Genomic DNA, 18,155 nt, shown 5'->3' with positions numbered 1-18,155 from the left:
GGTGTTTGGAGTCCATTGGGATTGTGTACAGTGGGAGTGAATGGGAAGGGGTTTGGGTCCATTGGGATTGTGTACTGTGGGAGTGAATGGGGAGGGGTTTGGGTCCATTGGGATTGTGTACAGTGGGAGTGAATGGGAAGGGGTTTGGGTCCATTGGGATTGTGTACAGTGGGAGTGAATGGGAAGGGATTTGGGTCCATTGGGATTGTGTACAGTGGGAGTGAATGGGAAGGGGTTTGGATCCATTGGGATTGTGCACAGTGGGAGTGAATGGAAGGGCTTTGGGTCCATTGGGATTGTGCACAGTGGGAGTGAACGGGAAGGGGATTGGGTCATTGGGATTGTGTACAGTGGGAGTGAATGAGAAGGGGTTTGGGTCCATTGGGATTGTGTACAGTGGGAGTGAATGGGAAGGGGTTTGGGTCCATTAGGATTGTGTACAGTGGGAGTGATTGGGAAGGGGGTTGGATCCATTGGGATTGTGTACAGTGGGAGTGAATGGGAAGGGGATTGGGTCCATTGGGATTGTATACAATGGGAGTGAATGGGAAAGGGGTTTGGATCCATTGGGATTGTGTACAGTGGGAGTGAATGGGAAGGGGTTGGGTCCATTGGATTGTGTACAATGGGAGTGAATGGGAAGGGGTTTGGGTCCATTGGGATTGTGTACTGTGGGAGTGAATGGGGAGGGGTTTGTGTCCATTGGGATTGTGTACAGTGGGAGTGAATGGGAAGGGGTTTGGGTCCATTGGGATTGTGTACAGTGGGAGTGATTGGGAAGGGGTTTGGATCCATTGGGATTGTGTACAGTGGGAGTGAATGGGGAGGGGTTGTGTCCATTGGGATGTGTACAGTGGGAGTGAATGGGATGGGGTTTGTGTCATTGGGATTGTGTACAGTGGGAGTGAATGGGAAGGGTTTGGGTCCATTGGGATTGTGTACAGTGGGAGTGAATGGGAAGGGATTTGGGTCCATTGGGATTGTGTACAGTGGGGGTGAATGGGAAGGGGTTTGGATCCATTGGGATTGTGCACAGTGGGAGTGAATGGGAAGGGCTTTGGGTCCTTGGGATTGTGCACAGGGGAGTGAACGGGAAGGGGATTGGGTCATTGGGATTGTGTACAGTGGGAGTGAATGAGAAGGGGTTTGGGTCCATTGGGATTGTGTACAGTGGGAGTGAATGGGAAGGGGTTTGGGTCCATTAGGATTGTGTACAGTGGGAGTGATTGGGAAGGGGGTTGGATCCATTGGGATTGTGTACAGTGGGAGTGAATGGGAAGGGGTTTGGGTCCATTGGATTGTGTACAATGGGAGTGAATGGGAAGGGGGTTGGGTCCATTGGGATTGTGTACAATGGGAGTGAATGGGAAGGGGTTTGGGTCATTGGGATTGTGTACAGTGGGAGTGAATGGGAAGGGGTTTGTGTCCATTAGCATTGTGTACAGTGGGAGTGAACGGGAAGGGGTTTGGGTCCATTGGGATTGTGTACAGTGGGAGTGAATGGAAGGGGTTTGTGTCCATTAGGATTGTGTACAGTGGGAGTGAACGGGAAGGGGTTTGGGTCCATTGGGATTGTGTACAGTGGGAGTGAATGGGAAGGGGGTTGGGTCCATTGGGACTGTGTACAGTGGGAGTGAATGGGAAGGGGATTGGGTCCATTGGGATTGTGTACAGTGGGAGTGAATGGGAAGGGGTTTGTGTCCATTAGCATTGTGTACAGTGGGAGTGAACGGGAAGGGGTTTGGGTCCATTGGGATTGTGTACAGTGGGAGTGAATGGGAAGGGGGTTGGGGCCATTGGGACTGTGTACAGTGGGAGTGAATGGGAAGGGGTTTGGGTCCATTGGTGTTGTGTACAGTGGGAGCGAATGGGAAGTGGTTTGGGTCCATTAGGATTGTGCACAGTGGGAGTGAATGGGAAGGGGTGTGGGTCCATTGGGATTGTGTACAGTGGGAGTGAATGGGAAGGGGTTTGGGTCCATTGGGATTGGATACAATGGGAGTGAATGGGAAGGGGTTTGGGTCCATTGGGACTGTGTACAGTGGGAGTGAATGGGAAGGGGTTTGGGTCCATTGGGATTGTGTACAGTGGGAGTGAATGGGAAGGGGTTTGGGTCCATTGGGATTGTGTACAATGGGAGTGAATGGGAAGGGGTTGGGTCCATTGGGATTGTGTACAATGGGAGTGAATGGGAAGGGGTTTGGGTCCATTGGGATTGTGTACAGTGGGAGTGAATGGGAAGGGGTTTGTGTCCATTAGGATTGTGTACAGTGGGAGTGAACGGGAAGGGGTTTGGGTCCATTGGGATTGTGTACAGTGGGAGTGAATGGGAAGGGGGTTGGGTCCATTGGGACTGTGTACAGTGGGAGTGAATGGGAAGGGGATTGGGTCCATTGGGATTGTGTACAGTGGGAGTGAATGGGAAGGGGTTTGTGTCCATTAGGATTGTGTACAGTGGGAGTGAACGGGAAGGGGTTTGGGTCCTTTGGGATTGTGTACAGTGGGAGTGAATGGGAAGGGGGTTGGGTCCATTGGGACTGTGTACAGTGGGAGTGAATGGGAAGGGGTTTGGGTCCATTGGTGTTGTGTACAGTGGGAGCGAATGAGAAGTGGTTTGGGTCCATTAGGATTGTGCACAGTGGGAGTGAATGGGAAGGGGTTTGGGTCCATTGGGATTGTGTACAGTGGGAGTGAATGGGAAGGGGTTTGGGTCCATTGGGATTGGATACAATGGGAGTGAATGGGAAGGGGTTTGGGTCCATTGGGACTGTGTACAGTGGGAGTGAATGGGAAGGGGTTTGGGTCCATTGGGATTGTGTACAGTGGGAGTGAATGGGAAGGGGTTTGGGTCCATTGGGATTGTGTACAGTGGGAGTGAATGGGAAGGGGTTTGGATGCATTGGGATTGTGTACAGTGGGAGGTGAATGGGAAGGGGTTTGGGTCCATTGGGATTGTGTACAGTGGGAGTGAATGGGAAGGGGTTTGGGTCCATTGGGATTGTGTACAGTGGGAGTGAATGGGAAGTGGATTGGGTCCATTGGGATTGTGTACAGTGGGAGTGAATGGGAAGGGGTTTGGGTCCATTGGGATTGTGTACAATGGGAGTGAATGGGAAGGGGTTTGGATCCATTGGGATTGTGTACAATGGGAGTGAATGGGAAGGGGTTTGGGTCCATTGGATTGTGGACAATGGGAGTGAATGGGAAGGGGTTTGGGTCCATTGGGATTGTGTACAGTGGGAGTGAATGGGAAGGAGTTTGGGTCCATTGGGATTGTGTACAGTGGGAGTGAATGGGAAGGGGTTTGGGTCTATTGGGATTGTGTAGAGTAGGAGTGAATGGGAAGGGGTTTGGGTCCATTGGGATTGTGTACAGTGGGAGTGAATGGGAAGGAGTTTGGGTCCATTGGGATTGTGTACAATGGGAGTGAATGGGAAGGTGTTTGGATCCATTGGGATTGTGTACAATGGGAGTGAATGGGAAGGGGTTTGGGTCCATTGGGATTGTGGACAATGGGAGTGAATGGGAAGGGGTTTGGGTCCATTGGGATTGTGTACAGTGGGAGTGAATGGGAAGGAGTTTGGGTCCATTGGGATTGTGTACAGTGGGAGTGAATGGGAAGGGGTTTGGGTCCATTGGGATTGTGTAGAGTAGGAGTGAATGGGAAGGGGGTTGGGTCCATTGGGATTGTGGACAATGGGAGTGAATGGGAAGTGGTTTGGGTCCATTGGGAATGTGTACAGTGGGAGTGAATGGGAAGGGGTTTGGGTCCATTGGGATTGTGTACAGTGGAAGTGAATGGGAATGGGTTTGGGTCCATTGGGAATGTGTACAGTGGGAGTGAATGGGAAGGGGTTTGGGTCCATTGGGATTGTGTAGAGTAGGAGTGAATGGGAAGGGGTTTGGGTCCATTGGGATTGTGTACAGTGGGAGTGATTGGGAAGGGGTTTGGGTCCATTGGGATTGTGTACAGCGGGAGGTGAATGGGAAGGGGTTTGGGTCCATTGGGATTGTGTACAATGGGAGTGAATGGGAAGGGGTTTGGATCCATTGGGACTGTGTACAATGGGAGTGAATGGGAAGTGGTTTGGGTCCATTGGGATTGTGTACAGTGGGAGTGAATGGGAAGGGGTTTGGGTCCATTGGGATTGTGTACAGTGGGAGTGAATGGGAAGGGGTTTGGGTCCATTGGGAATGTGTACAGTGGGAGTGAATGGGAAGGGGTTTGGGTCCATTGGGATTGTGTATAGTAGGAGTGAATGGGAAGGGGTTTGGGTCCATTGGGATTGTGTACAGTGGGAGTGATTGGGAAGGGGTTTGGGTCCATTGGGATTGTGTACAGTGGGAGTGAATGGGAAGGGGTTTGGGTCCATTGGGAATGTGTACAGTGGGAGTGAATGGGAAGGGGATTGGGTCCATTGGGATTGTGTAGAGTAGGAGTGAATGGGAAGGGGTTTGGGTCCATTGGGATTGTGTACAGTGGGAGTGATTGGGAAGGGGTTTGGGTCCATTGGGATTGTGTACAGCGGGAGTGAATGGGAAGGGGTTTGGGTCCATTGGGATTGTGTACAATGGGAGTGAATGGGAAGGGGTTTGGGTCCATTGGGATTGTGTACAGTGGGAGTGAATGGGAAGGGGTTTGTGTCCATTGGGATTGTGTACAATGGGAGTGAATGGGAAGGGGTTTGGGTCCATTGGGAATTGTGTACAGTGGGAGTGAATGGGAAGGGGTTTGGGTCCATTGGGATTGTGTACAGTGGGAGTGAATGGGAAAGGGTTTGGGTCCATTGGGATTGTGCACAGTGGGAGTGAATGGGAAGGGGTTTGTGTCCATTGGGATTGTGTACAGTGGGAGTGAATGGGAAGGGGTTTGGGTCCATTGGGATTGTGTACAGTGGGAATGAATGGGAAGGGGTTTGGGTCCATTGGGATTGTGTACAGTGGGAGTGAATGGGAAGGGCTTTGGGTCCATTGGGATTGTGTACAGTGGGCGTGAATGGGAAGGGGTTTGGGTCCATTGGGATTGTGTACAGTGGGAGTGAATGGGAAGGGGTTTGGGTCCATTGGGATTGTGTAGAGTGGGAGTGAATGGGAAGGGGTTTGGGTCCATTGGGATTGTGCACAGTGGGAGTGAATGGGAAGGGGTTTGTGTCCATTGGGATTGTGTACAGTGGGAGTGAATGGGAAGGGGTTTGGGTCCATTGGGATTGTGTACAGTGGGAGTGAATGGGAAGGGGTTTGGGTCCATTGGGATTGTGTACAGTGGGAGTGAATGGGAAGGGGTTTGGGTCCATTGGGATTGTGTACAGTGGGAGTGAATGGGAAGGGGTTTGGGTCCATTGGGATTGTGTACAGTGGGAATGATTTATTTCTCTCTTTGCGCAGTTTCTGACCGGGAGAATAAGATTACAGCCCCAGAGTCCCTCCGACATCCCACTCTCGATGACAAAGAAACCAGTCCCTTCAAACTGAAGGAAGACCAGATGAGGCGCGGGGGAAGCCATTCGCTGACAGGATTAGTCAGCGAGCCGTACGGGGTATGGAGCTCCGTGCCGAGCGAGAAGGGAAGGAGAGGATTGCCCCTGGAGGTGGAGTCGATGGTGGAAGTGAACAGCCCACCTCTCTATGGGGTCATTCGCTGGATTGGAGAGGTGCCCACGCAGACTGAGACCCTCGCTGGGCTGGAAATGGTACCGACTGACTCATTATGAACCAATACTCTGTCCTTCATGCATTTCTGTCCAGTCCCCATCAAACACTGCTGGGGCCGCGACAGTATTGGGTTTGATACAGAGGGCGCAATCCAACCAAATTGAAACAGAGGCCCGTGCGTGGCGAGTGCGTTTAGCCGGCTGATTCTCGGCATTCGCAACACCGATAAACACCACGCGACCTATTGAGACTCATTGGCAAACTCTGTAGCCAAAGCCGCACTTAATCCCGTTTCCGGCACTGAGGACCTCTGCTGGCCAAATACCCTCAGTGCAGGGCAAGATCAGGATTTATCATAGAATTTACAGTGCAGAAGGAGGACATTCGGCCCATCGAGTCTGCACCGGCTCTTGGAAAGAGCACCCTACCCAAGGTCCACACCTCCACCCTATCCCCATAACCCAGTAACTCCACCCAACACTAAGGACAATTTTGGACACTAAGGGCAATTTATCATGGCCAATCCACCTAACCTGCACATCTTTGGACTGTGGGAGGAAACCGGAGCACCCGGAGGAAACCCACACACACACGGGGAGGATGTGCAGACTCCGCACAGACAGTGACCCAGACTGGAATCGAACCTGGGACCCTGGAGCTGTGAAGCAATTGTGCTATCCACTATGCTACCGTGCTGCCCGTGATTTGAACATAGCATTGCGACCTCGTGATGCCCCTGACATGAAACGGGGACCCCCCCCCCCAAAGCCCCAACCCACCTTGAAGAGGGTCATCGGGCCCCACCGCACAACACCTCCCATATGTAGGACAGCCCCAAGCGGGAAGCACGATGGCACAGTGGTTAGCACTGTTGCTTCACAGCGCCAGGGACCCGGGTTCGATTCCCGGCTTGGGTCACTGTCTGTGTGGAGTCTGCACGTCCTCCCCGTGTCTGCGTGGGTTACCCCCGGGTGCTCCGGTTTCCTCCCACAAGTCCAAAGATGTGCAGGTTAGGTGGATTGGTCCTTCGTGTCCGAGAAAGGTGAAGTTGAGTTACGGGGAGTGGGTGGGGGTGTGGGCTTGAGTAGGGTGCTCTTTCCAAGGGCCAGTGCAGACTCGATGGGCCGAGTGGCCTCCTTCTGCACTGTAAATGCCAGCCTGGCACCTCGGCACTGCCAGCCTATCAGTGCCCTGCCATTGCCACCTGGACACTATGGCAGTGCCAGTGCCAAGGTGACCAGCTGACACCAGAGAGCCAGCGCCTGGGTATCTCCGATCCCATTGGGTGACCCCCACAAGTCCCATTGCCTCGGGTCCCTGTTGATGGAGACCAACACTGATTGCCGCTCGAGGGCACAGGGAGAAAGTGCAGACTTCACCCACGCAGTAACCCAGAGGCCGGATTTGAACCCGGGCACCTGGCGCTGTGAGGCAGCAGTGCTAACCACTGTGCCGTGTGCACCTGTACCACCACCTTGCCACCGCCTGCAAGTTCCCCCCCCCCTCCGAGCCCCACACTCACCATCCTGACTGGGAAATATATCGGCCGTTCCTTCACTGTCGCTGGGTCACAATCCTGGCCCTCCCTCCCTGACAGCACTGTGGGTGTTACCCACACCACACAGGGACTGCAGCCGGTTCAAGATGGCGGCTCACCCACCACCTTCCCAAGGGGCAATTAGGGATGGGCAACAAATGCTGGGCCCGGCCAGCGATGCCCACATCCTGTTAAAGTTGCTGTTGGTACGTTGTTGCCTTGGCGATGGCGGCAATGTTCGGGACGGGGGAGGGTGGGGTGGTTGATTGATGAGGCCTGGCCTGGTGCCTCGAAGGATCCGTACTGACCATGTTTCTCTTTGTGTGTGTGTGTGTGTGTTGGCAGGAGGTGGCTCTACAAACTGGCTGCACAGACGGCACCTACTGTGGTCGGCGTTATTTCCGATGCCCCCCGAACAAGGCCCTGTTCGTCAAGCTGAAAACCTGTAGGCCCGACTCCCGGTTCCACTCTCTGTCTCCTTCAGGCAATCCCGTCGAACGGTTCAACTCACTCGGTAAGGGGCGGGTGTGGTTGGGTGGGGCTGGGGGGGGGGGGGGGGGGGGTGGGATTTGAGGTAGTGGTCTGAGGGTGGGGGGGGGGTAGCGGGAGAGGGTGCACGAGGGGTGGGTGTGTGGGGCGGGTGAGGGGAGAAGCCGAAAGGAAAATCAGGGTGAGGAGAGGAAGGGTGAGGGGGGGCGGAGATGGGGGCGCGAGGGGAGAGGGCGAAGATGCGAGGTGGGAGGAGACAGGGATAGGGGAGAGGAGGGAGGCTGGAGGGAGAGGAGGAATGCGGGCGGTGGTAGGAGGCGGAGGGGAGCAGTCGGAGGGAGGACGGATCACAGCCAGAGGAATGGGACGGGAGGAACCTGGAGTCGAAGGGCGGAGAGAAGGTCAGGAGGAAGGAATGGGGGATGGAGGAAGGAATGGAAGAGAAGGAGGAGAGTACGATGTGAGGAGGGGGAGAGGCGGAACGGGGTGAGGGTGTGGAGTCCATGGAGTGATGTGAAAACAAGGATGAGGTTTTTTAAATCAAAGCCTTAAAGGACCGGGATCCAATATAGGACAGCGAGCGAAAGGGGTAATAATGTTAATTATAACCCAAGCCAGACTTTAAATTATGAAACATGATAAAAATCCTCTTTTCCAAGCTGGTTTATCTGCAGATTTCAGCATTACAGGTGCCTACCCACCCTCCCACCCGGTATGCCCCGACGGTCTCTCTTTACAGGTACTCTAGGTACTTAAGTGAACAATGCCCTTCAGCTGGGCATCTTTCTTCATTCATTCATGAGAAGTTGGCAGCATTTGCTTCCCATCCTCACTTTCCCTTCAACTAAGTGGCTTGCTCGACCAGATCAAAGGGGTATTTAAGACGAAACCACGTTGATGAGGATCTGGAACGTATTAATAATCGCTTATTGTCACGAGTAGGCTTCAGTGACGTTACTGTGAAAAGCCCCGAGTCGCCACATTCCGGCGCCTGTTCAGGGAGGCTGGTACGGGAATTGAACCTGCGCTGCTGGCATTGTTCTACTTTACAAACCAGCTGTTTAGCCCACTGTGCTAAACCAGCCCCTTGTCAGCCAGACCAGATAAGGACAGCGGATTTCCTTCCCTAAAGGACATTAGTGAACCTGATGGGCTTTTGTTCTTTTAACGACAGTCGACAATCAGGGTCGTCCTTAAGAGTTTTAATTCCAGGTTTTTAAAATTCCATTCAAATTTCAAGCCTTGTGGGTTTGGAATGCGGGTGCCCAGATCATTGCCCTTTGTGTCCGGATTACGGGTAACACTGACGAGCTGCCACGCCACCCGAGCTCCCGACCCCAGCCAATCCCAAAATGAACTTCCCCCCAATCGAGTGGAACGTGACGATCTGCGAGCTGCGGTGCGGAGCAACAGCGTGTTAAGGGCAGCACGGTAGCATTGTGGATAGCACAATTGCTTCACAGCTCCAGGGTCCCAGGTTCGATTCCCGGCTTGGGTCACTGTCTGTGTGGAGTCTGCACGTTCTCCCCGTGTGTGCATGGGTTTCCTCCGGGTGCTCCGGTTTCCTCCCACAGTCCAAAGATGTGCAGGTTAGGTGGATTGGCCGTGCTAAATTGCCCTTAGTGTCCAAAATTGCCCTTAGTGTTGGGTGGGGTTACTGGGTTATGGGGGTAGGGTGGAGGTGTTGACCTTGGGTAGGGTGCTCTTTCCAAGAGCCGGTGCAGACTCGATGGGCCGAATGGCCTCCTTCTGCACTGTAAATTCTCTCTATGTTTCCATGAGTGGAGACTGGCGGAGTGCAGGTCGTGAGAGAGGAGCTGCGGGGCGGGGTGGTAATGGTGTCTGAAGGGGATACAGGTTGGGGGAGAGCAGGAGGTGCAGTGGGCATAGAACGATTCAGGGTGGGAATCGACTCCGTCTTCAAAGCTCCGGGCAACAAAGGCAAGATTCTGACGGCAACTGCGGTTCCCTTTCAGATTTCAAGAACTGCAACAGCCCGAGAGTTAGGGAAAACACACCTCCAGAAAAGGGACGAGCAGCGATGGATGTCATCCAAGGCTGGAGGAAAGGAATTCAGGGTCATTGCAACTCCTGTTACCTGGACGCCACTCTCTTTTGGTAAGTGTGTTCAGAGAACTGAGAGCAGCGAGAAGATTAGACATGGAATGAAGCTCCCTCTACACTATCCCCCATCAAACACTCCCAGGACAGGTACAGCACAGGGTTAGATACAGAGTAAAGCTCCCTCTACACTGTCCCCATCAAACACTCCCAGGACAGGTACAGCACAGGGTTAGATACAGAGTAAAGCTCCCTCTACACTGTCCCCATCAAACAGTCCCAGGACAGGTACAGCACGGGGTTAGATACAGAGTAAAGCTCCCTCTACTCTCTCCCCATCGAACACTCCCAGGACAGGTACAGCACGGGGTTAGATACAGAGTAAAGCTCCCTCTACACTGTCCCCATCAAACATTCCCAGGACAGGTACAGCACGGGGTTAGATACAGAGTAAAGCTCCCTCTACACTGTCCCCATCAAACACTCCCAGGACAGGTACAGCACGGGGTTAGATACAGAGTAAAGCTTCCTCTACACTGTCCCCATCAAACACTCCCAGGACAGGTACAGCACGGGGTTAGATACAGAGTAAAGCTCCCTCTATACTGTCCCCATCAAACACTCCAAGGACAGGTACAGCACGGGGTTAGATACAGAGTAAAGCTCCCTCTACACTGTCCCCATCAAACACTCCCAGGACAGGTACAGCACGGGGTTAGATACAGAGTAAAGCTCCCTCTACACTGTCCCCATCAAACAGTCCCAGGACAGGTACAGCACGGGGTTAGATACAGAGTAAAGCTCCCTCTACGCTGTCCCCATCAAACACTCCCAGGACAGGTACAGCACGGGGTTAGATACAGAGTAAAGCTCCCTCTACACTGTCCCCATCAAACACTCCCAGGACAGGTACAGCACGGGGTTAGATACAGAGTAAAGCTCCCTCTACACTGTCCCCATCAAACTCTCCCAGGGCTGGGACAGCACGGGGTTAGATACAGAGTAAAGCTCCCTCTACACTGTCCCCATCAAACACTCCCAGGACAGGTACAGCACGGGGTTAGATACAGAGTAAAGCTCCTTCTACACTGTCCCCATCAAACACTCCCAGGACAGGTACAGCACGGGGTTAGATACAGAGTAAAGCTCCCTCTACACTGTCCCCATCAACCACTCCCAGGACAGGTACAGCACGGGGTTAGATACAGAGTAAAGCTCCCTCTACACTGTCCCCATCAAACACTCCCAGGACAGATACAGCACGGGGTTAGATACAGAGTAAAGCTCCCTCTACACTGTCCCCATCAAACACTCCCAGGACAGATACAGCACGGGGTTAGATACAGAGTAAAGCTCCCTCTACACTGTCCCCATTAAACACTCCCAGGACAGGTACAGCACGGGGTTAGATACAGAGTAAAGCTCCCTCTACACTGTCCCCATCAAACACTCCCAGGACAGGTACAGCACGGGGTTAGATACAGAGTAAAGCTCCCTCTACACTGTCCCAATCAAACACTCCCAGGACAGGTACAGAAGGGGTTAGATACAGAGTAAAGCTCCCTCTACACTATCCCCATCAAACACTCCCAGGACAGGTACAGCACGGGGTTAGATACAGAGTAAAGCTCCCTCTACACTGTCCCCATCAAACACTCCCAGGACAGATACAGCACGGGGTTAGATACAGAGTAAAGCTCCCTCTACACTGTCCCCATCAAACACTCCCAGGACAGATACAGCACGGGGTTAGATACAGAGTAAAGCTCCCTCTACACTGTCCCCATTAAACACTCCCAGGACAGGTACAGCACGGGGTTAGATACAGAGTAAAGCTCCCTCTACACTGTCTCCATCAAACACTCCCAGGACAGGTACAGCACGGGGTTAGATACAGAGTAAAGCTCCCTCTACACTGTCCCAATCAAACACTCCCAGGACAGGTACAGAAGGGGTTAGATACAGAGTAAAGCTCCCTCTACACTATCCCCATCAAACACTCTCGGGACAGGTACAGCACGGGTTAGATGCAGAGTAAAGCTCCCTTTACACTGTCCCCATCAAACATTCCCAGGACAGGTACAGCACGGGGTTAGATACAGAGTAAAGCTCCCTCTACACTGTCCCCATTAAACACTCCCAGGACAGGTACAGCACAGGGTTAGATACAGAGTAAAGCTCCCTCTACACTGTCCCCATCAAACACTCCCAGGACAGATACAGCACGGTGTTAGATACAGAGTAAAGCTACCTCTACACTGTCCCCATCAAACACTCCCAGGACAGGTACAGCACGGGGTTAGATACAGAGTAAAGCTCCCTCTACACTGTCCCCATCAAACACTCCCAGGACAGGTACAGCACGGGGTTAGATACAGAGTAAAGCTCCCTCTACACTGTCCCCATCAAACACTCCCAGGACAGGTACAGCACGGGGTTAGATACAGAGTAAAGCTCCCTCTACACTGTCCCCATCAAACACTCCCAGGACAGGTACAGCACGGGGTTAGATACAGAGTAAAGCTCCCTCTACACTGTCCCCATCAAACACTCCCAGGACAGATACAGCACGGGGTTAGATACAGAGTAAAGCTCCCTCTACACTGTCCCCATCAAACACTCCCAGGACAGATACAGCACGGGGTTAGATACAGAGTAAAGCTCCCTCTACACTGTCCCCATTAAACACTCCCAGGACAGGTACAGCACGGGGTTAGATACAGAGTAAAGCTCCCTCTATACTGTCCCCATCAAACACTCCAAGGACAGGTACAGCACGGGGTTAGATACAGAGTAAAGCTCCCTCTACACTGTCCCCATCAAACACTCCCAGGACAGGTACAGCACGGGGTTAGATACAGAGTAAAGCTCCCTCTACACTGTCCCCATCAAACAGTCCCAGGACAGGTACAGCACGGGGTTAGATACAGAGTAAAGCTCCCTCTACACTGTCCCCATCAAACACTCCCAGGACAGGTACAGCACGGGTTAGATACAGAGTAAAGCTCCCTCTACACTGTCCCCATCAAACACTCCCAGGACAGGTACAGCACGAGGTTAGATACAGAGTAAAGCTCCCTCTACACTGTCCCCATCAAACACTCCCAGGACAGGTACAGCACGGGGTTAGATACAGAGTAAAGCTCCTTCTACACTGTCCCCATCAAACACTCCCAGGACAGGTACAGCACGGGGTTAGATACAGAGTAAAGCTCCCTCTACACTGTCCCCATCAAACACTCCCAGGACAGGTACAGCACGGGGTTAGATACAGAGTAAAGCTCCCTCTACACTGTCCCCATCAAACACTCCCAGGACAGATACAGCACGGGGTTAGATACAGAGTAAAGCTCCCTCTACACTGTCCCCATCAAACACTCCCAGGACAGATACAGCACGGGGTTAGATACAGAGTAAAGCTCCCTCTACACTGTCCCCATTAAACACTCCCAGGACAGGTACAGCACGGGGTTAGATACAGAGTAAAGCTCCCTCTACACTGTCTCCATCAAACACTCCCAGGACAGGTACAGCACGGGGTTAGATACAGAGTAAAGCTCCCTCTACACTGTCCCAATCAAACACTCCCAGGACAGGTACAGAAGGGGTTAGATACAGAGTAAAGCTCCCTCTACACTATCCCCATCAAACACTCCCAGGACAGGTACAGCACGGGGTTAGATACAGAGTAAAGCTCCCTCTACACTGTCCCCATCAAACACTCCCAGGACAGATACAACACGGGGTTAGATACAGAGTAAAGCTCCCTCTACACTGTCCCCATCAAACACTCCCAGGACAGATACAGCACGGGGTTAGATACAGAGTAAAGCTCCCTCTACACTGTCCCCATTAAACACTCCCAGGACAGGTACAGCACGGGGTTAGATACAGAGTAAAGCTCCCTCTACACTGTCTCCATCAAACACTCCCAGGACAGGTACAGCACGGGGTTAGATACAGAGTAAAGCTCCCTCTACACTGTCCCAATCAAACACTCCCAGGACAGGTACAGAAGGGGTTAGATACAGAGTAAAGCTCCCTCTACACTATCCCCATCAAACACTCTCGGGACAGGTACAGCACGGGTTAGATGCAGAGTAAAGCTCCCTCTACACTGTCCCCATCAAACACTCCCAGGACAGGTACAGCACGGGGTTAGATACAGAGTAAAGCTCCCTCTACACTGTCCCCATCAAACACTCCCAGGACAGGTGCAGCACGGGATTAGATACAGAGTAAAGCTCCCTCTACACTGTCCCCATCAAACACTCCCAGGACAGGTACAGCACGGGGTTAGATACAGAGTAAAGCTCCCTCTACACTGTCCCCATTAAACACTCCCAGGACAGGTACAGCACGGGGTTAGATACAGAGTAAAGCTCCCTCTACACTGTCCCCATCAAACACTCCCAGGACAGGTACAGCACGGGGTTAGATACAGAGTAAAGCTCCCTCTACACTGTCCCCATCAAACACTCCCAGGACAGGTACAGCACGGGGTTAGATACAGAGTAAAGCTCCCTCTACACTGTCCCCATCAAACACTCCCAGGACAGGTACAGCACGGGGTTAGATACAGAGTAAAGCTCCCTCTACACTGTCCCCATCAAACACTCCCAGGACAGATACAGCACGGGGTTAGATACAGAGTAAAGCTCCCTCTACACTGTCCCCATCAAACACTCCCAGGACAGGTACAGCACGGGGTTAGATACAGAGTAAAGCTCCCTCTACACTGTCCCCATCAAACACTCCCAGGACAGATACAGCACGGGGTTAGATACAGAGTAAAGCTCCCTCTACACTGTCCCCATCAAACACTCCCAGGACAGGGACAGCACGGGGTTAGATACAGAGTAAAGCTCCCTCTACACTGTCCCCATCAAACACTCCCAGGACAGGTACAGCACAGGGTTTGTAATTGTTCTGGTAGTATCGGTTTGCTCTGTAAGTGTTGAAAGTGAGCGTGTCGTTGGCTCACTATTGTTTCTCTTCTCCCGGTACAGCATGTTTGCCTTCAATTCAGTGCTTGATACACTCCTGCTGCGGCCCAGAGCGACAGACGACAGTGAGTTGTACAGTGAAACCCGGGACTTACTGCGGACAGAGATCGTTAATCCTCTGCGGAGGTAGGTCTGCCTCTTTCTCTCTCTCTGTCTCTCTCCCACCCTCTGTCACTCCCTCTTTCTCTCTCTCTGTCTCTCTCTCACCCTCTGTCACTCCCTCTCTCTATCTCTCTGTCTCTTTCTCCCTCTCTCTGTTTCATTCCCTCTCTTTGCCTTACTCTCTCTCTGTCTGTTTCTCCCACTGTCTGTTTCTTTCCCTCTCCCTCCCTACATGCCTCTCTCTCCCTACCTCTGTGACTCTCTCTCTCACTCCGTCCCCAGCTCTGTCTCTCGCTCTCTCTGTCTTTCTCTCTCTCTCTCTCTTGAGCCGTGTCCTTGAATCTCTGGGTCGGGAATTCCGAGTGAGGATCTTTGGATCCCGAGGCGAGAGTGGGAGACGCTGAACCTGAGACACTGAGGCTGGGGCAACGCCAGTGAGTGGGGGGCCTCGACATCCGGAGTGGGGTGGCTATCATAGTGCCCGGTGTTGTCTTTTCTGTGGCTCTGCTGTAACTATGGCAGTCAGTGAGGCTGCACTTCTTTCTCTGGACATCTATTGCTCCGAGTCGCCAGGTATCGATTGATACCACCACAAGGTTCAACCGGCTATCGATCAAAGAGCCAAACACCAGTTAGTTAGTTCAAGGTCAAGGGTACTTTATTCACACACACACAATTAGTCATGCAACATTTGGAATACTGCGTGCAGTTCTGGTCGCCACATTACCAGAAGGATGTGGATGCTTTGGAGAGGGTGCAGAGGAGGTTCACCAGGATGTTGTGCCTGGTATGGAGGGTGCTAGCTATGAAGAAAGGTTGAGTAGATTAGGATTGTTTTCATTGGAAAGACGGAGGTTGAGGGGGGGAACCTGATTAATGTCTACAAAATGATGAGAGGTCTGGACAGGGTGGATAGCAACAAGCTTTTCCCAAGAGTGGGGGTGTCAGTTACAAGGGGTCACGATTCCAGGGTGAGAGGGGGAAAGTTTAAGGGAGATGTGCGTGGAAAGTTTTTTACGCAGAGGGTGGTGGGTTCCTGGAACGGTTTGCCAGCGGAGGTGGTAGAGGCGGGCACGATAGCATCATTTAAGATGCATGTGGACAGATATATGAACGGGTGGGGAACAGAGGGAAGTAGACCTTGGAAAATAGGAGACAGGTTTAGATAGAGGATCTGGATCGGTGCAGGCTGGGAGGGCCGAAGGGCCTGTTCCTGTGCTGTAATTTTCTTTGTTCTTTGTTCTTTATAAACACTACTAATTAAACTACACCTATCGACTATGACAACCTGTACTTAACTTCAGACACCCGGCTTAGGTCAGAGGAACAGTAGCCGCTGTTCGATTCTGGATCTATCGAGTCTGGACAGGGTGGATAGCAACAAGAAGTAACTGCTGCTCAGCTGGGCCATCCGTCTGGTAGCGGGCGTTGAACTTGGACTTGCCTCTGGTGGTGCTGCGATTGGAGATGGTCGTAGCTGGGGCGCCAGGTCCAAGAGAGGACGAATGCATGGTGGGCTCTCCTCTTATCCTTGGGGGTTTTCAGGCTCTTTTGGGCGGTCCTTCAGTTTGGACCCCACTAATTGGGTCGTTCTTGATCACTGTATTCGATCTGAGCCAATAAAGGGGCGGGTGCCTTGATGAGACCATCAATTCACGAGACACGTGCTTTAAGATATGAACAGTGGTTTTAATCTACTTACAACAGAGCCAGCCTGTAACACGATGAACCCTGGATGAACTGGTCGGCTGGCTCTGGGCATCGATCTTTATACAGCAGTCCAGGGGGAGGAGCCGTGGGCAGAGCCAAGGGTGGAGCCCTGTACAAACCCCTATGTATTCCCAGTGCTACTCCCCCTAGTGGTCGGGCAACGCAACTGCGCTTACAATAATATGATACCATATATATTACAGTGTGAATTACATTCACCTTGATGGCTGGGCGTGTCCTAAGCGGTTATTGACCCTGTTGTTGATGCTTCCTGAGTAAAGGGAGTGACGCTGAAATGTCTGGGATTGTATCGGTCACTCAAGTATCTGTCCTTTGTCTGACGGAGATGGGCCATCAAAATGCTAATTGGTCGGAGTTTTGATACCGTCTGGACTCCTTACTCCGCAAATATACATTTCAGGCTCTGAGCCTGCCTGAATCTTGCTTTGTCCATTTTACCCACCATGCTTTGCGAGCTTCTCTGTTCCTGGTTGTGTGGCCATCTCAGTTGGCTACACCGGTCCGTCCAAATGGTGGCTGAGGCAGTGTGTGTGTGTGTGTGTGTGTGTGTGGGGGGGGGGGGGGGGGGGGTATTTGCTGAATGCAACCCAATGGGCAACAGGGATTTCTGGGTGACATTCCCATTATTTCCCTTTGCAGGGACGGTTACGTCAGCGCGACCAAGGTGATGGCGCTGCGGAAGATTCTGGAAGGAGCCGGGAGCTCCACAGGGTTCACCAGCGAGGAGAAAGGTAGGCCGCGCGGAAGCAGCCAGAGGCCACTGGGCTGACCGAGCTCTGTGGTGGTTTCTGGTCTCCTCCCGCCTGGGGCTGATCGGGGGCTAATGGAATTCACTCCGGAAATGTGTCAGGCGATGCACTTGGGCAGGACAGACAGGGCAAGGGAATACATGATAAACAGCAGGATCTGGGGAGCACGGAGGATCAGAGGGACGTTGGTGTGGATGGACACCCATCCTGTAAGGTAGCAGAGCAGGTCGATACAGTGGTTAAGAAGGCATATGGGGCTCAATTCTCCATACCTGAGACTAGGTGTCGACGCCAGGGTAGGATTCGTGGGCTTTCCCGTGGCACTAAGTTCAGAGTGGGCAGCCAGCGGCGTGCGCAGCTGCATGGCTGCCTTGCCGGCTGCGGCAATGGTGCTCCGTGGCCGTCCACCCTGATCCCATGGCCCCCCCCTCCTGGCCATCCCCTCCACTACTCTCTCCCCCCCCCTCTCCCCCCCCCCCCCCCCCCCCCCCCCCCCCCCGGCCCTGGCTGAGGTGACAATCAGGTCAGGCCTGATCTTACTAAATGGCAGAACAGGCCTGAGGGGCCGAATGGCCTACACTCCTGCCTCTAACCTGTATGCTCACATGACCCCGCATTAGTATCAGAGGACTGTGCTAAATCGCCGGGAGTCAAACCTCACCAGAAATTCAGTTCGGGAAACAAAGAAATATCTGGAGTTGTAAAGTTAGTTGTAATGTATGGATCGATCGTTATAGAAACCCACCTGGTTCGCGAATGTCCCTTCAGGAAAGGGCTGGACTGGGGTCTTTGGGTCAGTCAACAACCTTTTGCCCTCGTTGACCTGCC

At 52.8% G+C, this 18,155-nt stretch overlaps 1 protein-coding gene across 1 annotated transcript in view; it reads left to right on the top strand.

Annotated features, from left to right (window-relative positions):
• LOC119951622 (ubiquitin carboxyl-terminal hydrolase CYLD-like) overlaps nucleotides 1-18,155 on the top strand; it is a gene marked incomplete at its 5' end in the record, with an annotated part of 64,251 nt that overhangs the window by 13,575 nt on the left and 32,521 nt on the right. The window contains 5 exons of the mRNA XM_038774803.1: nucleotides 5,386-5,690; nucleotides 7,535-7,703; nucleotides 9,655-9,796; nucleotides 14,749-14,871; nucleotides 17,218-17,309. Coding sequence (XP_038630731.1) covers nucleotides 5,386-5,690; nucleotides 7,535-7,703; nucleotides 9,655-9,796; nucleotides 14,749-14,871; nucleotides 17,218-17,309 — 831 coding nt within the window. The remainder of the gene's footprint in view (nucleotides 1-5,385; nucleotides 5,691-7,534; nucleotides 7,704-9,654; nucleotides 9,797-14,748; nucleotides 14,872-17,217; nucleotides 17,310-18,155) is intronic.

The sequence above is a fragment of the Scyliorhinus canicula genome, chromosome 17 (assembly GCF_902713615.1).
Source record: "Scyliorhinus canicula chromosome 17, sScyCan1.1, whole genome shotgun sequence".
Lineage (NCBI taxonomy): Eukaryota > Metazoa > Chordata > Chondrichthyes > Carcharhiniformes > Scyliorhinidae > Scyliorhinus > Scyliorhinus canicula.
Note: the sequence above shows the minus strand (reverse complement) of the source record. Positions and strands in the feature narration are given on the sequence as shown.